General features: G+C 40.8%; 4 protein-coding genes across 5 annotated transcripts; 3 read left to right on the top strand and 1 right to left on the bottom strand.

Annotated features, from left to right (window-relative positions):
- On the bottom strand, positions 1-1,948 carry LOC127760525 (40S ribosomal protein S4-like). The gene is made up of 5 exons (XM_052284807.1): positions 1,828-1,948; positions 1,179-1,256; positions 890-1,070; positions 686-783; positions 1-589 (listed from the first exon to the last, which is right to left on the bottom strand). The coding sequence occupies exons 1-5, from the start codon at positions 1,828-1,830 to the stop codon at positions 152-154; spliced, it is 798 nt and encodes a 265-aa protein (XP_052140767.1). The 5' UTR covers positions 1,831-1,948; the 3' UTR covers positions 1-151.
- A 170-nt stretch (positions 1,949-2,118) lies between these two features.
- On the top strand, positions 2,119-9,241 carry LOC127760531 (protein LOW PSII ACCUMULATION 1, chloroplastic). 2 transcript variants are annotated; one of them, XM_052284813.1, is made up of 10 exons: positions 2,119-2,425; positions 4,039-4,142; positions 4,229-4,364; positions 4,890-5,121; positions 5,970-6,127; positions 6,245-6,430; positions 6,542-6,642; positions 7,853-7,949; positions 8,172-8,251; positions 8,919-9,241. In XM_052284813.1, the coding sequence occupies exons 1-9, from the start codon at positions 2,147-2,149 to the stop codon at positions 8,244-8,246; spliced, it is 1,368 nt and encodes a 455-aa protein (XP_052140773.1). In that variant the 5' UTR covers positions 2,119-2,146; the 3' UTR covers positions 8,247-8,251; positions 8,919-9,241. The 2 variants fall into 2 exon arrangements, with proteins under 2 accessions (XP_052140773.1, XP_052140772.1); XM_052284812.1 differs by lacking the exon at positions 8,919-9,241 and having other exon boundaries at positions 8,172-8,555.
- A 7,754-nt stretch (positions 9,242-16,995) lies between these two features.
- Positions 16,996-17,721, top strand: LOC127756449 (protein RALF-like 33). Its single transcript, XM_052281782.1, has one exon. It carries the CDS (start codon positions 17,096-17,098, stop codon positions 17,444-17,446), a length of 351 nt encoding a protein of 116 aa, XP_052137742.1. The 5' UTR covers positions 16,996-17,095; the 3' UTR covers positions 17,447-17,721.
- Positions 17,722-22,625: 4,904 nt separating this feature from the next.
- Positions 22,626-23,379, top strand: LOC127763606 (rapid alkalinization factor-like). The gene has a single exon (XM_052288371.1). It carries the CDS (start codon positions 22,780-22,782, stop codon positions 23,125-23,127), a length of 348 nt encoding a protein of 115 aa, XP_052144331.1. The 5' UTR covers positions 22,626-22,779; the 3' UTR covers positions 23,128-23,379.
- Positions 23,380-24,692: the final 1,313 nt, after the last annotated feature.

Here is a 24,692-nt window from a genome sequence, read left to right as displayed (position 1 = left end):
TGAACACAATAAAATGGCTCGATAACATGAAATAACAGTAGAAAAGGATGCATCTCTGCAACTTAACAGTATTACTGTGAACTACATTTCAACTAGGATGGAAAATTCTGTCAACCCAAACAAAACTCAAATTTTGAAGATAGAAATGTATTTAAGCATTTGCAGCAGCCTGAGCAGCAGCATCTCGCTTCCTCTGTTCCTCGATGATGCTGAGCTTGATACCCTTGCCCTTAGGGAGAGACACCCATGGCTTGTTGCCCTTGCCGATGGTGAACACATTGCCCAGACGGGTGGCGAAGGCATGGCCCAATGCGTCCTCCACATGGATGGTCTCAAAACTGCCCTTGTGCTTCTCCCTGTTCTTAATTACTCCAACACGACCAGTGTTCCTCCCTCCTGTGACCATAACGACATTGCCCACATCAAACTTGATGAAGTCAACAATCTTGTTGGTCTCAAGATCAATCTTGATTGTGTCGTTAGCCTTAATCAAAGGGTCCGGGTAGCGGATGGTGCGTCCATCATAGGTGTTCAGATAGGGAATGCCCTTCTGTCCAAACTGGACAGACCGAACTTTGCAAAGCTTGAACTGCATATAAAAGAGCGGGTCACAAACATTTAGACTACAAAACAGAATAGAGAATTTACATTCACGTGTGCATGAGTGAAAAGAAGCAACGCTAACCTTGGCATCCTCATCCTTGACGGACTGAAGGCGGAAGCGACCCTTGGTGTCATAGAGAAGCCTGTAGTTCTCACCAGTCTTTGGAATGGATATCACATCTGCCAAACAGAGGGCATTACCATGTAAGGTATGCTAGAAATGAACCACTTGCATACCAGACCATACAAGATAACGACGGGTCAGAAAAGAAACATGCGTGCATACCCATGAAACCAGCAGGGTAGGTCTTGTCAGTCCTGACCTTCCCATCAACCAAGACATGCCGCTGCATCAGGATAGAGATAACCTCACGGTATGTCAGCGCATACTTCAACCTGTTCCTGATGATGAGGATCAGGGGCAGGCACTCCCTGGACTTGTGAGGTCCAGACGATGGCTTGGGGGCCTGGAAGGCACACAAAGCAGTTCGGCGAATTACATTACTGAACAACAGAAAATAGTCGCAAATGGCAGAGGCCATTTCAAGCACATCACAGGAAATCAGTAAACTCACAAAAGCTCCGCCGAGCTTGTCGAGCATCCAGTGCTTGGTCGCATTGAGCCTCTTGAGATGCTTCTTCAATCCCCTCGCCTGTTCAGAAAATAACAGGTTGACAACGTTAAGTATGTTATTAACCACATACTCACAGAATTGTGATGCTTCTTAAAAGCCAGTACAACAATATAATTCTAGATAGCAATAGGCTCGATACTGTTTATCCACAATATAATTCTAGATCCCAACAGGATCCATACTGTTTAACTACATATCTTGGAATCTAATTCCTATATAAAATTAGTAAGAATATATCAAACAGCACACAACTTAAATCAGTTACTACATCAAAAGGTAATCATCATACATATGCTGCCATCAAGAAACAGGAAATAGGAAACATAACACGAAAAAAAGATTGCATAGCCCTCATCACACCTGCCCGCCAATCTACAACAATGCACACCGCATCAAATCCCAAGAACCAAACCAAATCCTCCCCCAATCTCTCAATTCTCCCTCTTAACATTACCACCACACAAGCTAAACACAAGCCCATCCTGCTACCACTCGACCCGAAACTAAAGAACAGAAGAAGACACCGGTGCTACACAAGTACAGAGACTATGAAACTGAGACGTAACGGGAGAAACGGCGCGGCGCTCACCATGGTTGCGAGCTCGAGCTACGTCGCCGGAGGGGGAGACCACCACGCCGTCCGTCTGCGTCGCTCTCTTCCGCCGCCGCCGCCGCCGCCAAAGAGGAGAGAGGGAAGGCGGAGGGCGAGAGGTGGGAGAGGTTATATGCTGCGGAGGCGCAGCGCAAGTAGGGTTTCCGTGGTGGGCCGGTTTGGGCTTTTCTTTTTTACACGTGATGAGTAAATGGGCTGGGTTTTGCATCTTCTTCGGCCCAACTCGTTCCTCCTCGACCACAAATACTAGTTTGGATAACGAGAAAAACGACCACCTCACCTCACGAAACCGGCAATGGCGGCCGCCGGAGCATCGGCTCTCCGGCCACACCTCGCCCTTCTCCCCGCCGGCGGCGGTGGAGGCGGAGGCGGCGGAACCCGTAGCTATGCCCTCCAAGCGCTATCCTTCGTCTCGCCCCTCCTCCCTCATTGCGGCCGACGACGCCGCTGCGTGCTCCGCTCCAAGGCCTCTTCGTCTCCGTCTCCCCCGCCATCGCCGGGGAAGGAGGCGGTGGCTGTCCCGACGGCGGAGTCGTGCGTCAACCTGGGACTCGAGCTCTTCTCCAAGGGCAGGGTGAGCGAAGTCGATTCCCGTTCCGCCTATTCCACATTTCGAGTGCTTCTCAATCGTCGTGAAGGATCATATTAACGAGTAATTTTATCCGTAGGAGTAATATGTTGATAGAGATGCCCCAGTTTTAGTGCGCAAGCAGCTCTAGTTAGCTGAGGAATGTCAGTATTCGGCAGCCTTTTCCCAGAATTTAATCATTGCATTTATCTCCATTTTGGTTCATCTTTGGCTGATATAGGTATGTTTACGCCACATTTGAGTGTTTGAACTGGGTTTACCATCTTTTGCTTGCTGAGTAAAATAGTAAATTCTTCGTAACGACCTTCAAGGGAATGGTGAAGTTGAACCCAAAAATATTTGACCACATCCTCATGTCCATATTGAGTTTGAACATTAGGCTGGGTTTGAATGAGCATTTGGGCTTAGAGCAGGTACAATAGCAGACTACAAGCCGGCTATAAACATATTTTAAAGAGATAAAATAAGAGAGAGAAGAGCAGCGGGCTACAGATCTGTAGCCAGCTGCAGCACGAACTCCAAGACATAATGTGTGTATGACAGGTGGGACCAGGTATTAATAGTATAGTAAGTAACTATTGTATGAATTGGCTATTATATTGGCTATAGTTGATTTGGAGCCATTAGTTGGCTATACTATTAAACTTGCTCTTAGCAACTTAGCGGTGCACAAAACGAGATAAGTCATTAGCACATAATTAATTGAGTATCAATTATTCCAAACTTGAAAAGGGATTAATATGATTCTTTAAGAATTAAGAAACTTCTATATAGAAAACTTTTACATGAAATTCATTATTTAGCAGTTTGGGAAGTGTGTGAACAGAAAATGAGGGAAACTTTCAGCCCATATGCTCCTTCAAACTCAGCCTTAAGCAAAGCAGCTATTAAGAGCAGGTACAATAGCGAACTATTAGCCGGCTATAAACATATTTTAATAAGATAAAAGATAAGAGAGAAGAGAAACGGGCTACAGATCTGTAGCTAGCTACAGCACGGACTTCAAGACGCAGTGTGTGTATGACATGTGGGACTATATATTAATAGTGTAGTAAGCAATTATTGTATGAATTGGCTACTAGATTGACTATAGGTGAATTGCAGCTAGTAGTGGGCTATACTATTAAACTTGCTCTAAGAGTTTAATAGTATAGCCAACTATTAGCTCCAAATCATGTATAGTCAATTTAATAGCCCATTCATACAATAGTTACCTATAAATATATACTACATAATTAATATATGGTCCCACCTTTCATATACACACAATGATTTAGTCAAAAAAAATATACACACGACGTTTTGGAGTCCGTGCTGCAGCTGGCTACAAATCTGTAGTCCGTTTTTCTTCTCTCTCTTATCTTATCACCAACACATGTGCTTATAGCTGACTTGTAACCTACTATTGTACTCGCTCTAAACTGAAACAATACCATGTTTGTCTGTTAGAGATATGGGATTAATTGAAGTGGGTTTCTTATAGACGGTGCATGTACTAGTGAACTCCTGCATGGGTTTGTTGTAATCATTAAATTGAAGAACCATATACAATAAAATATCAACTGCATTCATTGTGATATTGCTTTCACATTCCAAAGGTGAAGGATGCTCTTGAACAATTTGAGAATGCCCTAGAGCTGAATCCAAATCCTGTTGAAGCCCAAGCAGCACTATACAATAAAGCATGCTGCCATGCATTTAGGTGAGGCAACACTTTCAAAATTATTGATTTGTTCCTTTTGTGCTTTATTTATGTTTTTCTATTAATTGGTGTGCATGTTTGACCAGGGAAGAAAGCAACAAAGCTGCAGATTGCTTAAGGACAGCTCTGCGAGATTATAATCTCAAGTTTGGTACTATACTTAATGATCCTGACCTGGCACCATTCAGGGCATCACCGGAATTCAAGGAACTTCAAGAAGAGGTTTGTGAATTTGTATTTTACTGCTTTGCTACCTCGTGAATAAGAAAGTAATCTGCTGACCATAGTTTAAATTTGACCCAATGAGGTAATGACTAATACCGATATTTGACCCAATGAATAAGAAAGTAACCTTGTGAATAAGTAAAAAAGAAAAAACTCGACCAGCGGGGGAATGACCGCCCTCACGACTTTTCATTAAGAAGAGGAAGCCTCAACCAAACCGACCGAGAAAAGCCACAAACCCTGGCCCTCCACACACGGACTGGCCCCCTATGGATTGGTCCTTAGCCCGTGTTTTGAGGCCCCTGTCCCCTACACGAGGGCCCGCCTTCCATAGGTCGATTCTTAATACATGTTTTTATGAGGGGCCAAGGAGTAACTTTTTTAACTAGGCCTGAAATTCCCTCCTGTGGGAAGTTTAACCCAGGACCTAGAGGTGCTACTTGAGCACTGTAACCACTAGGTAAGTATCCATACTTTACTAATATTTAATATGATCCTGTACATACTGTAAATTCATTTCAGGCATTGCGTGGTGGAGAAGATATTGGTTCTGGGTTCCGAAGAGACCTGAAACTCATTAGTGAAGTACAAGCACCATTTCGTGGTGTCCGAAGGTTCTTTTATGTGGCGTTAACTGCAGCAGCTGGAATTTCAACATTCTTTACCATTCCTAGACTTATACTTGCAGTTCAAGGTGGCGATGGTGCCCCTGATCTGCTGGAAACTGTTGGGAATGCTGCCATCAATATTGGAGGTAAATTGATATGTCCTAAAAGAAAGGGGTGTTGAGAAGAGTGTACCTTTTGATAGCATGGGATTTCTGTTCCACCTTTACATGGCGATAATGCGTTCTTATGCATGGTAACATGAGGAAAAAAACATCCATGTACAAATTTGTTGCGGGTACTACACCTTGGTGACACTTCATGTTTGTAGTCATAATTGAGTATGGGCCTGTTTAGATTGTAGCCAAAATAAACCTTACCAAATTTTGGCAATGCCAAAATTTTAGCAAGATGGCAATATTGCCAAAATTTTGGCAGCATTTCTTGTGTATTTACTAAATTTGGCAATAAACTAAACGCAGCCAAAATTTTGGCAACTTTGCCAAAAAATGGTATGGTTGAAAATGGCGTCAAAGTGAATAGGCCCTATATCTTGTGTACTCTAGTATTTTTTACTGAACAATTACACTGATTATGCATGCACTTATTTATTTGACTCAATAGTATATTGAAGCAGTTTTGCAATGGTCATGTTTTAGCTACGATATCTGCACCACCAGTGTGCTTTTTTCAGACAGAGGCAATATCTTGCATAGCTTTCTGAGATCCTCAGATGCTTTAATGCATTTAATTTACTGCTGAATAAATTTATTAGTACTTTAGCAATCCTTACCCTGCTGCCACAAAAGTTCCTTAAAATATAATGATAACAATCACATTTTCAGTGTTAGCTCCCACAGGATCACATCTTAAGCCAATAATGATCTTTCTCGGTTTTCCATGTATAATATAATCATTTGATGAAACTTGTATACCGTGCTTTCACACGGTTAATTAAACTAAAAGATAATCAAACTTTTGAATCAGCGCACTGCAGGTATTGTTGTGCTCGTGGCTTTGTATTTCTGGGAAAACAAGAAAGAAGAGCAGCAGATCACACAAATTTCTCGCAATGAAACCCTTTCAAGGTTACCTGTCCGCCTGTCAACCAATCGCATTATTGAGCTTGTGCAACTCCGGGGCATTACTAGGCCAGTTAGTATAGTTCTCTTTACATCTTCAATTCTCAATAGATAGCTTGATATTTCCTGAGTTGCATACATCTTTTTGTGCTTTTTTTGTGTGCCCATACTATATTGACAAGTATTTTAGGTTATACTGGCAGGTTCAAAAGCATCCATTACTCGAGCAATGCAAAGAGCTGAGAGATATCGGACCGAACTGCTGAAACGAGGTGTTCTTCTAATTCCTGTGATCTTTGGTGCTTCTCAGAAAACCCAAAGTAAGCCAAGAGGCTTTGGAAGTTCAAGATCTGCTGCATCAGCTCCTTCAGTTGGGGTTAGGCTAAACTTACATGTTTTTGCTAAAACCCAAGAATTTTTTATATATATATTTTAGACAATAAAATTTCCTCTATATTTCAAAAGGAAAGCAATTTTCTCTTGACAGGATGACTTTGAGAAGCGTACTGAATCTATTGCAGCGAAATCACGGTTAAAAGCTGAAGAGCGATTTAAGGCTGATATTGTCTCTCCTGAACAATGGGAAAGGTGCCTTTTCTTTTAACTTGTAGATTTTTTACTCTCACTACATAGAACAACAACATAAATAAGTATTTAGATGTCATGGAAGAATTAAAAAAACTGACATATTTTGAAAAGCTAGGGCACAAATGAATAAGCTTATGGTCACCTCTACAATATTCAAAATTTGTGGTCTTCTCTGAAATACTTATCATTATTATTAAAATCTGTGTCACCCATTTCTGCTAATAGTTTTTACTGCTCTTTGATAATTTAGCATTACAATGGGCATAGTTACCTGGTAAACAACAAAATTACTTCCTCGGTTTCACTACTTGCATGCCATTATGTCAACCATTTTTTTGTGTTGTTCCACAATGCTTTGCCTCCTTTACCTTCTTAAGTAAGTATCATCCACTCACGTAGACCATATGTTTTAACTTTTGAATGGCCTTCCAAGGTATTATCCTCTGTCCACATATGCAAGGCCTGTTCTTGATTCGCTTTGTCCACAAATGTAAATATTTCATACCCCTGTGCAAAACAAGTATAATGTCCTTTATACCTCTGATAAGTATCCAACTTTCCAATATGCATGTGTTAAATATAGTAGCTAGAGAGAATAAATAGTAAAAGTCTTTTTCAATCTCATTTTGAGGAAAATATGCCATACATTTCTGAATGGCGGGAGTACTAGTATTTACTCATTTGAAGAATTTTACCCCTTGTTTTTCTTATGGCACCAAAAACACCCCTGCTGTTAAGTCTCTATTTAATGTACAGATAAACATTTTTTTAGGAGAAAAAAATAGATATTAGGAATAGCTTCACCTTCACCTCTCTCTGTACTCCCTCTGCCCCATAAAGATTCAACTTTTTTCTACACGAATTTGGACACACCCTATTTGTCCAGATTTGTGTATAAAAGTTTATTTATTTTGGGAGGATGGAAGTATATGTTTAATATAATGGCTTCTAACCCTCCTGCTGCTCTCAGTTTTGCAGTTACTAGTTACTAGTTTTTTAAAAAGAATTGTGCATTTCTATTAGCTTCACTGTATTTTTATGTTTACATTATGTAATGTCCTGGGATGACTATTCCAGGAATTGAAGTATTTGTCCTAATAGTAGTCAAGCATGCTTATAGAAGGAACTCAACAATTCAATATCCAAAAATTGTAAAGCATCAATTTGTTATGTCTAAGGTTTTGTTGACATCTACATTCTCATGGTTCAGTTGGATACGTGACCAGCAAGAGTCTGAAGGTGTCACTCCCGGTGAAGATGTCTATATAATCCTCCGATTGGATGGTCGTGTCAGAAGATCTGGAAGAGTAATTCTTCTCTGGATTTTAGTTGGTCACAGGAAAATTTATACTACCTCCGTACTAAAATATGAGGAATTTGGGCAAAATCCCTTATATTTTGAGACGGAGATAGTACTTAATGATGTAATAAGTATAGTATGAAGGTCATACGTTAGAATTGAATGACACTGAATCTGAAGTTTACGCGTAAATTAATATATCTAACCAAGTGTATTTCTTTATTTGTAGGGCATGCCAAATTGGAACGACATATTGCAGGAACTTCCACGACTTGAAGAACTGCTGAGCAAACTTGAACGTTGATGAAGGTGTGTATACAACTGCAGTTTGATCATCCATATGTTTCTCCATTGTATTATTAATTCCCTAATCTATGTATAGACCATACCAATGTAATTTTGAGGGAAAATTTTGTTTATGCCACTAATATATGAATTCCCAACTTCTGACGTACTCCACTAGTTACTGTGTGACTTCTCGTTTATGTCACTACTATCAAGCCACATACCATTTTTTTTCCTGTTTTGCTCCCATTCTGTCAATTTGGACTGTAAGAGAAAACATTACAAAATGACAGATATATCTTCCCTGTGTCATCATCTCCCTCTCTCTGTTCTTCCACTGCTCTACTATACCCCAGCTTTGCTCAACACTAGTATCAATTAAAATGTGGTCAGCCGACACAGTCAAAATGGAACAATACCTTAACAGTGTGAGCAAAAATGTGGTTCCAATTGTGGGATAGACAATATACCACAAAAATTGCACCATATGTGAGAAATGAGCATTTCATTAGTAGGAGTAGCAGCATACTAAAAAAATTATCTGTTTTTGAAGACTTAAAGCATCTGCTCGGCGAGATTAGTGTAAGCCAAGCTCTAGTAGTAATGGCTGCTTCATTCTGTTGAACAGGATTAGCACATCCACGGCTAATTTTGAATTTTTTTTTTTTGAATTGAAATTTGAGTAAATTAGTCACAGGTGAGCACCGAGAAATGATATAATGGCATTTCAACCGAGAAAGGATTTGTCTCCCACCTTGGATCAGCCATCAGCAATAGAGCTTCCAACTTCCAAGGGAGAATGCAAGCAAAAGCAACCTAGAAGTGAGCTGATCTCCGTCAAATCCGTATGTACTTCTAGTTTTCCTGGCACTTCGATGCAATACAAGATAGTTGGGCTGGTATATGCGGTTTCTTTAGTTTTTTTGGTAAAAAATACGCATGAAAGCCACCCAAAAGTATTGCACAAAGACTAAATTGACCCTGACTTAGATAAATTTTGCTCCTTAAAAAAATAAGCTTTGCATCTATACTATTAATATTAGTAGTGGTAGTGTCTGTTCTGTTAGTAACATCCCTACTACTGATATCTGAGCCTCACAATCTATACCGCACCACCCTTCAACGAATCCTCTCATGTTTCACTGCTGCCTCTCCTTAAATTTAAAAACATGTTCAATAAGAAAAATCATAAAAGTATTATTTAGACTAAACATGTGCTTAATTGACCTGATAAGCTAGAAACTCATCGTTAGGATGCACGGGCTCTTGGCTAGTAGTGTTAAACTATAAAAAAGTCCATCTTGTACTTCTGATTATACAATTTTTACCTATTTGTGTTGCATTGTGCTTTTTAGGGATAATTAAAAATTGTTATTCATAAAATCAGTGGCGGAGCCACCGCCTTGGCGGTGGCCTGGACTTATCGTAGCGAAAACGCTGTAAAATTTGATATTTTATAGAATTGAAAACAAAAAAAAATTAGTAAATATTTGTTGTAGTTAGATTTGCCTGGGTTTTGAAATTTTTTTAGCTCCGCCACCAGAATTATCATTTCAATGACATTCTTATAAAATATAAAAGAAACAATGGAAAATTTAGAAATGCCATGTTAAGTTTTAGCCCAAGCACGGAAGCACAACGCCATAGGCAAAGGAGCAAACTCAATAATCCCCGTAGCCATGCTGCTGACCATATATTGTTTGCTCGTGTTAGAGGGTGCAAATCCATACACTTATTATACATTGAGGCATCCCCATCCATGATGCATCCACAATTTCACTATAGAAGGAGAGAGTTGATTCAATTCATAAGAAAAATCAGACTCAAAAACCTCACAACGGCACGGTTAATTAAAGGAAAACCGGCGAAAACCCTGACATTGACACACTGAACTAAAGAATATCAATCCAACAAGGGAAGAACTCCTAAAAACGAAGCCTTCAAAAAGGACACGCCTACAGAATGGCGAAATCACCTGATCCAAACGAATCTAAGGTTTTCACCCAGAGAAATCCCTTGATGTAGAGTTGAATGAGGGCTCCATAGCAACGCCTTCAAGAAGGTGAACGACATCAGAGGACGTCGCCGTTGCTAGCACCGGCAAGCCGAGCAAGACTTTCATCTCAGTGTCCCATCCAACCATAGCGACCACAAACGGAAGCCACCAAATGCCACTTGCACACCGAAGCTGCCTGCACTATATACACCACCACCTACACGCCGCAACAACCTGCACCACAGCCAGACAACATCGTTGACGACCTGCTCCTTCACCGAGTCGGGCCGGCAGAGCTCCACCGAGCCATGGAACCGAACCGTCGCCGGCACCGGACGCCACAAGCTAGCAGCCCCCACATGGTCATGGATCTAGATCTGGACCTGTAAAGAAAGAGAGAGGGGAAAGGGAGAAGGAAAGGAGGGGAATAAAGAGGGAGGGTGGAAGGAAGGATGGGGGCGAGGGAGATGCCACCGTCGCAGGCACCGTCGTCGCCGGCGGCCTCTCCGACGAAAGCGAAGCAGAGCGGAACAAGAGAAAACAAGTAAAGGAAAGGAAGAGGGAAGGAGGAGAAAGGAGGGAGGAAGGGGCGGGAGGCGGCGGTGGTGACGATGCGAGCGGGACGCGGCCGGCGAGCCTCCGCTCGAGGCTGTTCACCTCCCGTGTCACCCTGGGCGACACGGGAGTCTTTCCCCCACCTATCTAATAAGAAAATTGTGCTTAATTGACTTAATAAGCTAGAAATTTAGTTTGTTTTTTTACAATACACGGGGCTCTGGGCTAGTAGTGTTAAATCTAAAAAAGTTCATCTTGTATATCTGATTATACTTTTTTTTCTAGCGCACAAATGACTACACGAATCAGCTGCGCAGACAGCTAGCAATTTGTGTTGCAATGTGTTTTTAGATGTAATTGTAAATTTACCACCATTTGAAATTGTTATTCACAAAATCAGTGGCAGAGCCACCGCCCGGCAATTCTGAGCTGTGGCATGGGCTCATCGTAGCGAACACGCTATAAAATTTGATATATTATAGAATTGAAACATAAAAATTTTACAGCAAATATTTGTTTTAGTTAGATTTGCTCGGGTTTTGATTTTTTCTTTTAGCTCCGCCACTGCCAAAATTATCATTTCAATGACATTCTTAATTATAAAATATAAAAAAAACAATGGAAAATTTAGAAATGCCATGTTAAGTTTTGGCCCAAGCACAGAAGCACAACACCATAGGCAAAGGAGCAAACTCAATAATCTCCGTAGCCCTTCTGCCGACCATATATTGTTTGCTCGTGTTAGCGAGGGTGCAAATACCATACACTTACTATACATTGAGGCATCCCCATCCATGATTGCATCCACAATTTTGACTCCGGCAACACACACCAACTACTCCGTAATTAACTGCTAAAACAGATCCCTTCCAGTTTATTTATTACAGAAAGCTCGGTCGATTAACCCTACTTACGATACGAGGCAAGACAGAGATATATACCTGCCCGTCCCTCCCGGCGGCGGCGGGTGCACAGCAGGTGCAAGTCACTTGGCAGCTGGTGATTAGCTGTATCCAAACTAACTCTGACCACGATTCATCGTATCCCAAAGGGATCAAAACCTAGAATAAGAATGCGACGGCACACACAACCATATAAAGCACAAGTCTGCATCGACAGCAGTTGGCGAAAGGGTTCGAAGAGAATACAGCTAGCCATGCAGAAACAAATTGTAAGTCGCATCATTAAACTTAATTATTACTAATCGCTTTATATTAGTAATAAATACTAAATTGAACATATACACGATAAATCTAGACAGACTAAGTCAAGATTCGTAACACTATGATATTTCTAATCTAAAATTAAGTTCCTATAAGAAAGTACTCCCTCCTTCCAAAAATTTAAGTGTTATTTCTTTTTCATCAAGACCAAAAAGCAATTAATTCATTCACCATGTGACAAAACCAATGAACATGCAACCTATAAACATTAAAATGGCTTCTTGGGTTCCTATCAACAATTTAATTTAATTTAGCACATAATAACTACAAACAGGACTTAGACTTTTGAAAAAACCAAATAATGAAATAGGCCTTAGGCTTTTGGAAGGAGTGCGTATTAGTTACTGGGATTAGCTATAACATTTGTCGTCAAATTTTATAGAGGTAAATATAATACAATTGTGATATAATTACAGTGTAACTTGCATGTAACTATATTGTAACTTCTATTTAACTTTTAAAAATTCCAAGGTGATATGATAATCATGTGAAAACGGAGATAATGGTACCGAATCCCCTCACATGTGCGTGGGTTATGATTTTTTCCTACCCATGCACGAATTTTAAAGTAAATCAAACGGTTCAAAATTACATCGTAGTTACGTGCAAGTTACAATATAGGTATACTACGATTATACTATATTTACATCTATCAATTTTTTAGAAAAAAAATTATCAACAAATATACAGCAAAATCATTAGTTACGGCATTACTTTATAAGCTATAAACATGAACAGTTTACACTTTTTTATAAACGGAGGCATGTAGTATCACGAGGGAAGAACTGAACGATTATTATTACTTCGTTCAGGTTGAGCATTCTATTTTGACCTCGCTAAATATCCGGCAATGTCGATCCTCCTGTCCATGATTATCTCTCTCCTCTTACCAAATCTCAACGAGTTAGTAAACCACTCGTGCCGCGGTTTAGTCATCCCGTAATTTAATCGGAGGACGTGATAATTATTCAAAAGAAATCTGAAAACGTAACCATGACCAATAAATAATAAATAATTGAGCGAGAGGAGAGAAGAAAGACCAGCGTACGTACCTAGCTTACCGCGTATAATTCGTTTGCATGATTGCATCTAAAAGAGAATAGGAACATCAAGAATAAAGCTAGTGTTCCTTCTTCCTGTATGCAGAGGTTCGATTTCTTTAATTAACGGCAGTTGGATCGGATTCTGTTGAGCACTAATCCTGGAGAGCGATAAGTGAACGATAATCATTATTGGTATCGATCGACCAGTTGATCTAGAAGATGGTACAGTACAATATACATAAAACTATATTTGACAATGAATTAAATCATAGAAAAATAATTAATAATTACTTAAATTTTTTAAATAATACGAACGGTCTTAAACATATTTTAAAAAGTCAATATCGTAAAATATTAAGGGACGGAGGGAGTAATTAACTGGAATTAAGTTTGCATAACTATTTTGATCCGCCAGTAGCTACAGTACTAGTAGGAGTACTAATTAACTGGAATTAAGTTTGCGTAGTTATTTGTCCGGTCATTCGCCCATGCATTCACACGGGACATTGGCTAGTACGAGTAGCTGTAGTAGAATAGGAGTATATAGTAGATAGCCACAAACATAATTTTAATCAATGACTGAATACTTAAATTAAAACACTTAATGGACGGCCAGTGCCCAGTAGATCACCCGTCGTTCCTAAGGAATCATTTAAGGCTTTTCAGTTAATCGATTGGAGCGATTCTAGTAAATCCTCCCTCACCCTTTTTGGAAGAGATTAACAGAACATAGCCTTGGTAAAATTAAATAATTGGTGGAAATTCTGAAAAATTATTATTTCATAATTCGTTGGAAATTCTGTGTAAACTCCTAATTCAACCAAATGCTTTCTTTCTCATCAAATTACTACGTACATTTTAAGCACATATCTATTGGCAACTCATTTTTCTAACAAAAAAATAACAAGTCTATCTAAAAATATGAGGACAGATCTTTAGGTAAAAATATGGCAAATTTAATTATAGCATAAATCTAGTGTAATTATATATGTAATTTAGGGACTTACAATGTAAATACATGCTGAATACTTTTTATGAAAGATATGGCGATACATTTATAAGAAAAAAAAATCAATAATATGGCTTTAGCATTCATCCATTTATGGATAATCATTACGGAAATTTAGATTTATTATTTCTGTATTAATAGACAGATCCTTTTTTTATTCCTAAATTTCATTATTTTTCCTCAAAAAACCTCATAGGTTTCTACGGAGTTACGGAGTGTCTCGTAGATCTGTAATTAGAACAGTTCTAACAGTAATTAAGTCATTTTCAGGTATGTTTTCTCTTTTACTTCTTTTTTTCAGTTATTTTATACATATCCTATTGGCATCTAGTAAACCACTATTCCCTCCGTCCCAAAATATAAGAACCTAGGCTTCTATCCGTCTAGATTCGTAGTACTTGCAAATGTCTCATCATGTCCTATGTTTATATTTTGGGACGGATGGAGTATACTTTGGTTATTACACGCAATTGAGTGAGGGCTTTTTATAATTATTTTTGCAGTATTTAAAGTGTATATATATAAATTAAATAAGGATTAGGTCTACGTACCCCCAATTGATGCGAGGGTTATGCCTCCATTCTAATTCATGTGAATGTTTATCCTTAATCAAATCCATATTGTGTATCGATACCAATATACCATGCATCATCCTTTCCTCGGTGTGTCCCACACATTTTGCACGACATTAATTATTATTTCTTCGTAGCCATATATATCTATTGTTTTTTCTTTCAAATCATGCATGGACAGTCGCTATATATAGTATACCGGTAGCTCCAGTGTTTGTATCAGCGAGTTTGTTGCTCCAGAAAAAGAAAAAAAAAGAGGAAATAATGTGCCAAGATGCATTAGCTTGAACTCAACTGTCGCTTAATTGATTTGAGCAAATCAGAACAAACCTTGTGGGACGCAGATGTGTGACCCGTCCGTCCAATCCATTGCACGGATTGGAATCAGGTGTAGTCACTACAGTGACTGCAACTTTAGCATTAGCAACTAATGCAACCATCCAGCTAGTAAGGAACGCTCAGATTTGATTGTCTCCTTCCTCATTTAGCTATTTGAACATGAAATACTAGCACAGTTATTTTTCATTTGATAAGAAATTTAATACTACTTATTTAAATGTTTAAAAGAAGCTTGGCATTTATTTTAAGGGCTTGAAGTAGAGCTCATATTTTGATGTAACTCTCCTTTAAATTTTTTATGTGACTCATGCTCTGTTCAACTAAGAAACATTAATCCTGTTGTTTTTCTTTAAAGTTTTTTTTTTCCGAACGGAACATTTTCTTTACAAGTTATCAATAGAAGCTTCACACTGATTTACGTGAAGATTTTGGAGTAGTAGCTTAGTTTTTTTTTTGACTTAGTGGATGCATTATTCCCAAACATGGGGAGAAGTTAAACTCACTAGCTCATTTATCAGTGCCATGTACAATTGTGCAAAATATTATTGAAGTGAAGTATGTGTGTATTTTGTTTATAAACTACATATGATTCCTCTCAAACTTGAGAAAGTTGAGATAAAGAAAAGGAGAAAACATTTCATGTTTAAATAGCTAAAAGGAGGGAGCATAGACAGTTAATCCTGTACGTTCCTTACCTGTTGGATGGTGGATCAGTGGCTACTGCCAAAGTTGCAGTCACTCCCAATCCCCATTGCACGCCTGCCCTGCAGTGCAAATCATATCATATTAATTTGTTTTTACAATTGCATAATTGCATTGCAGCGATATATACGACGAAGCAAATATAAAAGAGACCGAGTCAATGGTGGCAACATGATGTGCAACTTGGAGGACGACTTGTGTTACATAGGGCTTACATTTGTTTCTTTCTTCATCTTCCTTTTCTTTTCTTAAAAAAACAAACATGAGGACAGAGCCTGCATTGTCAGATAGGTTTCACACTCACACCTATGGCTATACTCTAGTTTGGCTATCAACTCTCAAGTCGACGAGGCACATGCTATCTGGACTACCAACTTTTGTCGTCCGAGCAGAAAAGAAAATTATTGTTTGCCGGCGAGAGAAGCACACAGACCACTATTTTGAATCTTTTTTATAATTCTCATTTAATATTTCATTAGTTCTCTTTGATAATTGAAAAATATTGAAATTGTCAAGTGTCAACCATTCTTTGATAATAATTTGAGGGTGGATAGCCAATCTAGTCCCTCAAGTTTTACCAGACGCTAAAGTTAGTCCTTCAGGTTTTATTTTGTACATATAAATCCTTTAAAAGTATTTGTTTTGGTTTAAAATTATTCTTGGACCCACTTAATATGCCACATGGCTACTTCTAGTCAACGTTTCTATTAGAAAATTTTCCCTTTGCCCTTAATATGCATACATTAGAAAAGAGATAAACAACATGAATAAATAGCACTGCAGATGTACTTCCTATTATTTTAACATGTGCACATAAAGGTTGAGCTTAATGGCTATCATATATACACTTGGAAGCACGTACTTATTTTCATTTTACATAAACTACTATGCATTATCTATAAACAAATTCATTGCATGCAAATTTCAATGAAAAAAGACTATGTTTAGCTATATGGTTTCTAAGTGGATTTAAGAATAAATTTGAACTAAAATGAAAACTTGAAGGTATAGTTTGGATAGACTAAAACATTAAGGACTAAACTGAGTCTGAGATGAAACTTGAAGTACCACATTTGCTATTCATCCATAATTTCATGGTTTAAATTGGCATCGGGAGAATAAGAGAGAGAGAGAGAAAAGGGTAATAGTTAGACATGTTGAGATTATAAAAGAGAGTCTTGATTGCTTCAATTTTGCGTTACCTTACCATTTCTTATATAGTTGTATAGAGTATATTATTAGAATATTGATTGAAATTTTCAGCCTCCAAACAACCCCGCCAACCCCCTTCCTCTGTCTCCTATAATTAAACCCGGCGGCCGGCGACCACCACCACCATTACGACGCGCGCGACGTCGACCAAAGCAAGCAACCAATTCCTCCTCCTCCTCCTCCCTCCTCCTCTTCCTCCTCCTCCGCGTCGAGCGCCATGGCGAGACCCGCCATCGTGGCGGCGCCCGCGCTGCTGCTGCTGGCGCTGCTCATCGCGCTGGCCACCGGGGGAGCCGACGCGGCGCCGGGCGAGGTGCCGCTGAGCTGGGAGCTCGGGGTTGTCGGCGCCGACGACGCGTTAGGCTTCCCGGGCGAGGAGGCGGCGGACAGCGCCACCGCGGTGGTGCGGCGGGTGCTGCAGCAGGGGAGCTACATCAGCTACGGCGCGCTGCGGCGCGACACGACGCCGTGCTCCGTGCGCGGCGCGTCCTACTACAACTGCCAGCCCGGCGCGGAGGCCAACCCCTACTCCCGCGGCTGCTCCGCCATCACCCAGTGCAGGGGATGATCCATCCAGCTGCCACCACCAAAACTGTTGAAATTGGGATTTGTGATTCAAAGTTCGTCTCGTCTACTCTATACATATTTTGTTTATTTTTGTCTTCTTTTATTGTTCGTCTCCTTTTGAAATGTGAACGAATTGGTAGGGATTGGTGCCCGCTAATCTAAAGTCAAGAGAGATGTACATGTACATGTGTCCGGTACCCCTACTCTGGAGTATTAATTAAATAAATCGTGTATTCTCCTAATTTGATGGATGGATTCATCAATTCATCATTCATGGATGATTAGCTGTCCTGTCCTTTGTGAATTATTACTTCTTGTTCCAAATAGTCCATTTCTCTCCTTGCTTTCTTGTTGGTTGTAGTAGCTACCATGCATGATATTAACAAGGGAAGATCAGGTAAGTAACATTTTAAAATGTGCCAATCGAAAAACACGGTCGTTTGTTAAAATTTTCTCTCTCTTTTTTTCCCGAAGAAATAATCGTTTGTTAAAATGATGTCCGGGCTATTTTCTACCATTGTGATCTTTGCGATAGTATCAAGCAAAATGACCATATTGCTAAATGATTATTTCATTGATTTTGCTTGGGTTTGTTCAAATCTGCAGTCCAGATTTGCTGAGAGAAAATCAAATGGAACAATTGTGGAATAAATATTATAGAGAGAGCAAGTCAGATTTGATTGAAATATTGGCTCTCAAGGATAACATCTATAGTCAATAAAGCCTCACCAGAAAGTGATCACTGATCAGAGCAACCGTTCAGATTTGCACGCCATTCTATACGGTTTTCCATAGTGGTCATATTACATTTTTTCAGTCTTTGGTTTTGTTTTTGTTTTTGTTGGTTTTCAGTAGTGTTATGCTTTTGTCCAAGCACCTCCTGTAGCTTGTCTTCTGTCGCTGCTTGCCAGTTTTCAGGTGGTGTGGTCTGGATGTGTGGTGTTCTAATTAAAGCAGTTGGTTTTATTTTGTTTTGAGCCTGCAGGTTAAGATGGAAAACCCAGCATTTTCTCTGTACTTTTCTGCATCACCAATTTAAGCTTTCAGTAAAGCCGGGCGTAATGCCTTTTGTCCAAAAATGTAAAGCCAAAAAATAGGCTTTTGGTTAACATTGCACCAAATATGTACATGCTCTCGATCAAAAAGAAAAAAATGAAAAGCATTGTCTAAAGCATGGATGCTTGCGTTCATTGCATATAGCGAGGTTTAGACTACATACACATGTGTCCAAAAAAAAACGATTACATACACATGGAGTTTATTTATGAATATATCCATTTATTGCTTTCATGCAAGCATAACAAGAACAATACTCACTGGCATTAGTTAGCTGCATGTCACCAAGAAATTAAGCCTAGTAACAGAATTTTTCAGTACAAAACAATTGATGCCATTGCAAACTGAATGGAAGCAACAACTACAGAAGCAAACGGAGACAACACAACAAAACCATCTAAATTCCCAAATCAATTTTCACCCCATTAGTATGTTCTTCAGGAATAAATTGCTCATTGCAAACCTTGTCATGTATCCTCTCATTGAGGACAACCTTGCCATGCATCTTCAGTTGCACAAAATTAGTTATATGTAACAATAAAGATTTGATATGTAAGTTTTAATATATGGGCACAAAATTGACGCATGGTTTGGTATACCGTATTTTTTATATATAGAAAAACAGATCCAAGAATAGTTGTTGCTCATGTATTTTCATCCATGCTAACTCACTTGGCTTCAGATTTGACAACTCCAAAATCCTAGCTCCTACTGTAGCTACTCCAAAAGTGACCATACAAACATCAAATGGAATCGAACTACCGGAAAATGTACACATATCAAGATCAAAATGCATTTGATCTACCCAAAAGTAAGGAAAACCAACAAAAGCATTCATAATTCATCAAACTAAATTGTGCTCCACGAAGTAACGCCAATGCTGTAAAATAAAAATGATAAGAAGGGACAGCACTGAATGTCTGAATCCACACCTAGATGCTTATATGTAACCATGCAGCATGCTAGATGCTACCCCCAAAATAAATGTGTAACTTACTGTCACTTACAACCATTCTATTGAACACATCATGTGAAACCTGCCACTCACTTGTACTACAAACGTCAAACAAAGAGAGCATTACGTACGCTAGCTGCAGCCGGGAAGACGCGGGAAGAGGCAGACAGGCGCGCCATGGCAAGAGCCGCGACCGTGGCCGCCGTAGCCGCGGCGTGCGTCCTCGGGCTGCTGTTCCTCGCGCTGGCCGCGGGGGCGGGGGCGGGGCAGGCGCCGGGGCCAGCTGGGAGTGGGAGCGGGAGCTGGGGATCGGCGGCATTAACAACCCCCGCATGAATGGCACCAAGTATAGGTTGTATTTGGGCTTGGATCCTTATGAGCACAGAATTTTAAGTTTCGACTAATGGTTAATCACGCAGACGCTCTCAGGTGGAAAGATGGAAAGGGCAAGGTGGCCGAGCAGAAACAGTCGTCGGCCAAGAAGGACGCACTGGAGTCTAGCAAGAAAAAGAAACAAAATCGCAAAAAGAAAAGAAAGCGTAAGGCGTAGATAGAGGTCTTTGTTGCAGAACAAGCGAACCCACCCCCAAAGCGCCCAGCTCTTCAAGGCGACAAACCAGTACTACAATGGTGCCCAATACACAATACCAGCACACATACATTGGGGGAGTGCTAGGTCATAAAAACAAGCTTTGGCGAAACAGGTGGCCCTCAAAAAAGGAAAGCGAGTTCGCGTAGTCGAGAGGAGCACTGATGATCTCTCGTCCGACGATGAACTCGTGTGACAGCAAGGACAAGGTTAACTACCATCAAGCTGCAAATTCAACAAGGGCATCTCATAAGTGGAGGTTGAAGTGAACCCAATGAACAAAACAAGCTTCAGTCTAACCTTGAAAATGCTCGGTCGGAGACAAAGAAGGACACCGAATTGGCAGCATCAAACTCGTCAGAGGATTTGAATGGCCAGCACCATCTCGTCCTTGTGGAGGAAGAAGACCTCCCACCACTAGGCAAATCTGCTGCACTTGTCGACCCAAACACCAGTGAATAACCTCGTATTAGCCATCTAGATGGCGTAAGGCAGAGAAGGTAAAGCAAGCTCTGTCTTTAGAGCTCAGGCTGACCATGGAAGGAGGCGGCTAAGACAAAGAATATGGATGTTGACATCTCCACCGAACTATACAGGAAATGGAAAGAGGACGTCATAATATGAGAGAAACTCAATTTAAAATAGGATGAACCCGACTATAGGGATCTGATGGCTCCCTGGAAAATCACCCTCCTCTACCCTTGCTGGTGACTACCCGCCGCGAGAGACGGAGAGGAAAGAGACTAAGTTTTTAGATACTTCCTCCGTTCCACAATGTAAGACTTTCTAGCATTATCTAAATTCATATAAATATTAATGAATCTAGACACATATAGAAAACATGTACATTGATCAATGGATTAATCTAGGTAAGTCCTAAAAGTCTTACAATATGAAACGGAGGGAGTAGTAGGTAGTAGTTATTGCATTTCTCCTATAAGCTATATTCGCTCTATCTATATATATAAGTCTTTTTAACACAATGTTTGTTTAGGATGGTAATGGAGAAGATTTTTCTTTTTTTTTATGCTCACACTTTTTGAAAATTGCTAAACAGTGTTTTTTTTAAAAAAATGTTTTATAGAAAAATTTCTTTAAAAATCATACTAATTCTTTTTAAATTTTAAAATGATCAATACTCAGTTAATCATGTGCTTATGACTCACCTCATTTTACGTATCTTTTTAATTTTTTTTCTTTTCCCTTCTCTCAATCACTCCTAGTATATCTGGAGAGATTAAGGATAAAGAAAAAAAAGACTACTACTGATCATTAAATAAAGTGAGGTGGGGATATAGGGTAATTGAGATAAGATGAGAAAGAAAAATGGAAGGTGATGGGTGAAATAAGTAGTACTACTTAAAAGTCATTTATGTTTGTGAACAAATAGAGAGCAAAAATGTTTTGTACTCCTATTTATATTTGTGAACAATTCTGTTATTTTAACCTTTTATTTTTTTTTTCTTGACAGGAGGTCGTTTGGCCCTCTACTCCACTCATCCACTGTCCACACCATCGGGTTAGTTAGAAGTCAGTGCAATGATGCACTGGTACGTACGCCTCCAGCTGAATGATGCGAGAGATCCGATGAGAGCGGCTATCGGAAGGAAGCAAGCTGCACACTTCTACTAGTCTTTGTCGGGACGGGCGATGTGGGCGGAGGTGACCGTGTGCGTGCGCGCGCGATGCGAATGTGCGAAGCTGACCAGACCAGAGCAGCAAGCCCCTCGTCAGCCGCAGCCGCGGCCAGTGGAACGGCAAGATCATCGTTCATCGATCATCCAACCAACAACTAGCAACCGGAGTCTCCGTCTCCGGATTGAACCACCGTGCTTAATTATATGTTTTTTTTTTCCTTCAATTTTTCCACCACGAAGAGTGTTCTGAGACCATGGTCATCGGCGGCGAACCACCGGCCGCTGCGTCTGCGCTGCCGGCATGATCGCTGCGTCTGCCCTGCAGGCATTATTGCTGCCGCTTGCCGTTGCCGCAGTACTCAGCCAGAGCCAGGTCAGCCTGACGTGACCAACAAATACCAGAGAAAATACTATGCAGTGCAAATCACGTGTATATACTGAAAACCTGATAATTATCGTTGGATAAAAAAAATAAACGTTTGAGATTATTCTACGTCACTATGAGTAAAAGTTTAACTATATCTATGAGAAAAAAAATTTTACTCGTGATAACGTGAACGAACCTAAGAACATTTATTTAGGATATGTTTGGTAGAGCTCCAACTCCTAAATTTAGCTCTACGAGTTGTGTCTGGAGTAGAGTTATGAAGTAGATTAAATCAAGATCTAACTTTCTAGTTAATTTTGTGAGATAGCTCTACCCAACTCTGATTTTATTTTTGTTGAAGCTAGAGACCGTTTAGCTGAGCTTTTTGAGCTGTGCCAAACACATGCCATTGGTTTCTGTATATTTTCGCCAAATACCGTATCCCTCCCGCGGCTCCGACTCCAAACCTAACGCGACGCGGTGCACGCAACTCGGTTGGGCACTTGGGCCCCACGCCGCAGCGCTCCCCTCTTCACGCGCATTCCTCCTCTACTATTCTCAATCTCTCTCTCTCTCTCTCTCTCTCTCTCTCCTATAATAAACCCACCACCCGCGCGCCGCCCGGCGACCACCACCACCACCATTAACGCTTAAACCACCCACCACCACCACCGAGCGAGCAAACACCAAAGGCAGGCAGGGCAAGAGGCGACCGAATCCGAAGGAGCCAATGGCGAAATCCCTACTGGCGGCGTCCGCGCTGCTGCTGGCGCTGCTCCTGGCGGTGGCCGGGGGAGCGGCGGCGGCGGGGGAGGTGCCGCTCGCCTGGGAGCTCGGGGTCGGCGGCGGCGGCGGCGAGGAGGACAGCTTCGGGTTCTCCTCCGAGGATGCGGCGGCCGACGGCGCCGCGGTGGTGAGGCGGGTGCTGCAGGGGCAGGGGTACATCAGCTACGGCGCGCTGCGGCGCGACACCACGCCGTGCTCCGTCCGCGGCGCCTCCTACTACAACTGCCGCCCCGGCGGCCAGGCCAACCCCTACTCCCGCGGCTGCTCCGCCATCACCCGCTGCCGCGGCTAACCCACCTCCGCCACCACCCGCGCTGCTCTGCTCAAACCGGGATTATTCAAAGTTCGTTTGCCTCGTCTTCTACTTTTTCTTTTTCTTTTTCCCCCCCTTTTCTTTCGTTTCCTTGTCGCTGTTTTAACCGTGAAAGAATTGGTCTGGGTCGGTGCCCGCGAATCGAATCGAGTGAGAACTGAGAAGAAGATGTGTGCCCCCTGTATATTGCGATTGGATTCTTATATTATTATGAATTAAGTCGTGTATAAACTGATGGATTAGATTTGTCATTCGTTCAAGGATGATATGCTACTACTACCTGTCTGTTCTTTTGATTTTCACGAGTTCTTCTCCTAATTACTACTACTCCATTCGTTTGTTTCCAGATTAGTAACTACTCTTTTTTCCCCCTCTCCTGTTGCATCCTTGTTGCAAATCTAGTTTAGCAGGTTATGATACTGCTGAGGATTGGTTCATGGCCAATCTGCAGGTAGTATCGAATTGTAGAGAGAAAAATTGTCAAGCGAGTCAACTAGAGCTTTTGTTCTCGAGGAATTAACAATGGCAACTCGTTTTTCTCTCTCCAAAATCTACCATTCCACGGTGCGGTTTACGAGGAGATTCTCAAGTGGTTCGAGGTGACTTCATATCCACTCCTTCCGATATGCTACTAGAGCTGGGATTGCTTGCCTTTAAGCTTCTCCTCTGATTCTCACAACCATCCCCTTTCGCCAAGAAAAGAACATTAGTAGAATCTTGCAGTTCAGTTCAAATTCAGAGCAATTCTTATCCCAGATTGCTATTCTGAACTCACAACCCATTAGTTTCTAGTTTCCACCATGTGTACTGATATTACGCAGGATAATAAATTTTACAGGAATTCTCATGGCCAAATACCTAAATAAATTCAAAGATATAGTACAGTACGTGATTAACTATCGTAGTACTACTAGTATTTTCGTATAGTACTGGTACTATAGCTGGTACCAGACCGGCCTCCGGCTCCGGCAAGCCACATGGGGGGCATTAAATAGGATGAAAAACCCGGTGAGAGATGAGGCAGCAAATTCTCTGTCACGCACTTCACGTGTACTAATCAATTTCTCCGAACACGGATTTCCTCAACATAATGCTAGGAGCCCCATTGGTCAAATTTAAATTTTATTTGAAGATTTTAAGATATTTTTAACATAGTTTCTTTTTCAGTATTGACTTTTAAATCGCAAACAATACAAAGTTTTATCTATAAATTAATTTTTATTCAATATGGGCGACCAATCAGAGCCTAGCAGTTTTAAAATGCGATCAAACGCAACTGAATTGTTGTTACTAAATCCGTGCCAGCTGGCGTGGTTAGCCGAAATGGTCAACAGCTGATGGCTGCTGGCGCCGTTTGAGTTTCAGAATTTCGGAAGCTGCTTTCGAGCCTGGGCCAGAGGTGAGAAAGGAATAGAAATAGTACTATAGAATAGAATAGTGGTGGCTTTATTGGTTGGGATTGGTGGCCAATTGGGGATGGAACACTCTGTGATTAAAAAAGGCTTAATCACCGACACTGCGCTCCATCTCATGCTCATCGTCGT

The sequence above is a fragment of the Oryza glaberrima genome, chromosome 1 (assembly GCF_000147395.1).
Source record: "Oryza glaberrima chromosome 1, OglaRS2, whole genome shotgun sequence".
In the NCBI taxonomy this organism is placed as follows: domain Eukaryota; kingdom Viridiplantae; phylum Streptophyta; class Magnoliopsida; order Poales; family Poaceae; genus Oryza; species Oryza glaberrima.
This window is presented reverse-complemented; position numbering and strand designations above follow the sequence as displayed.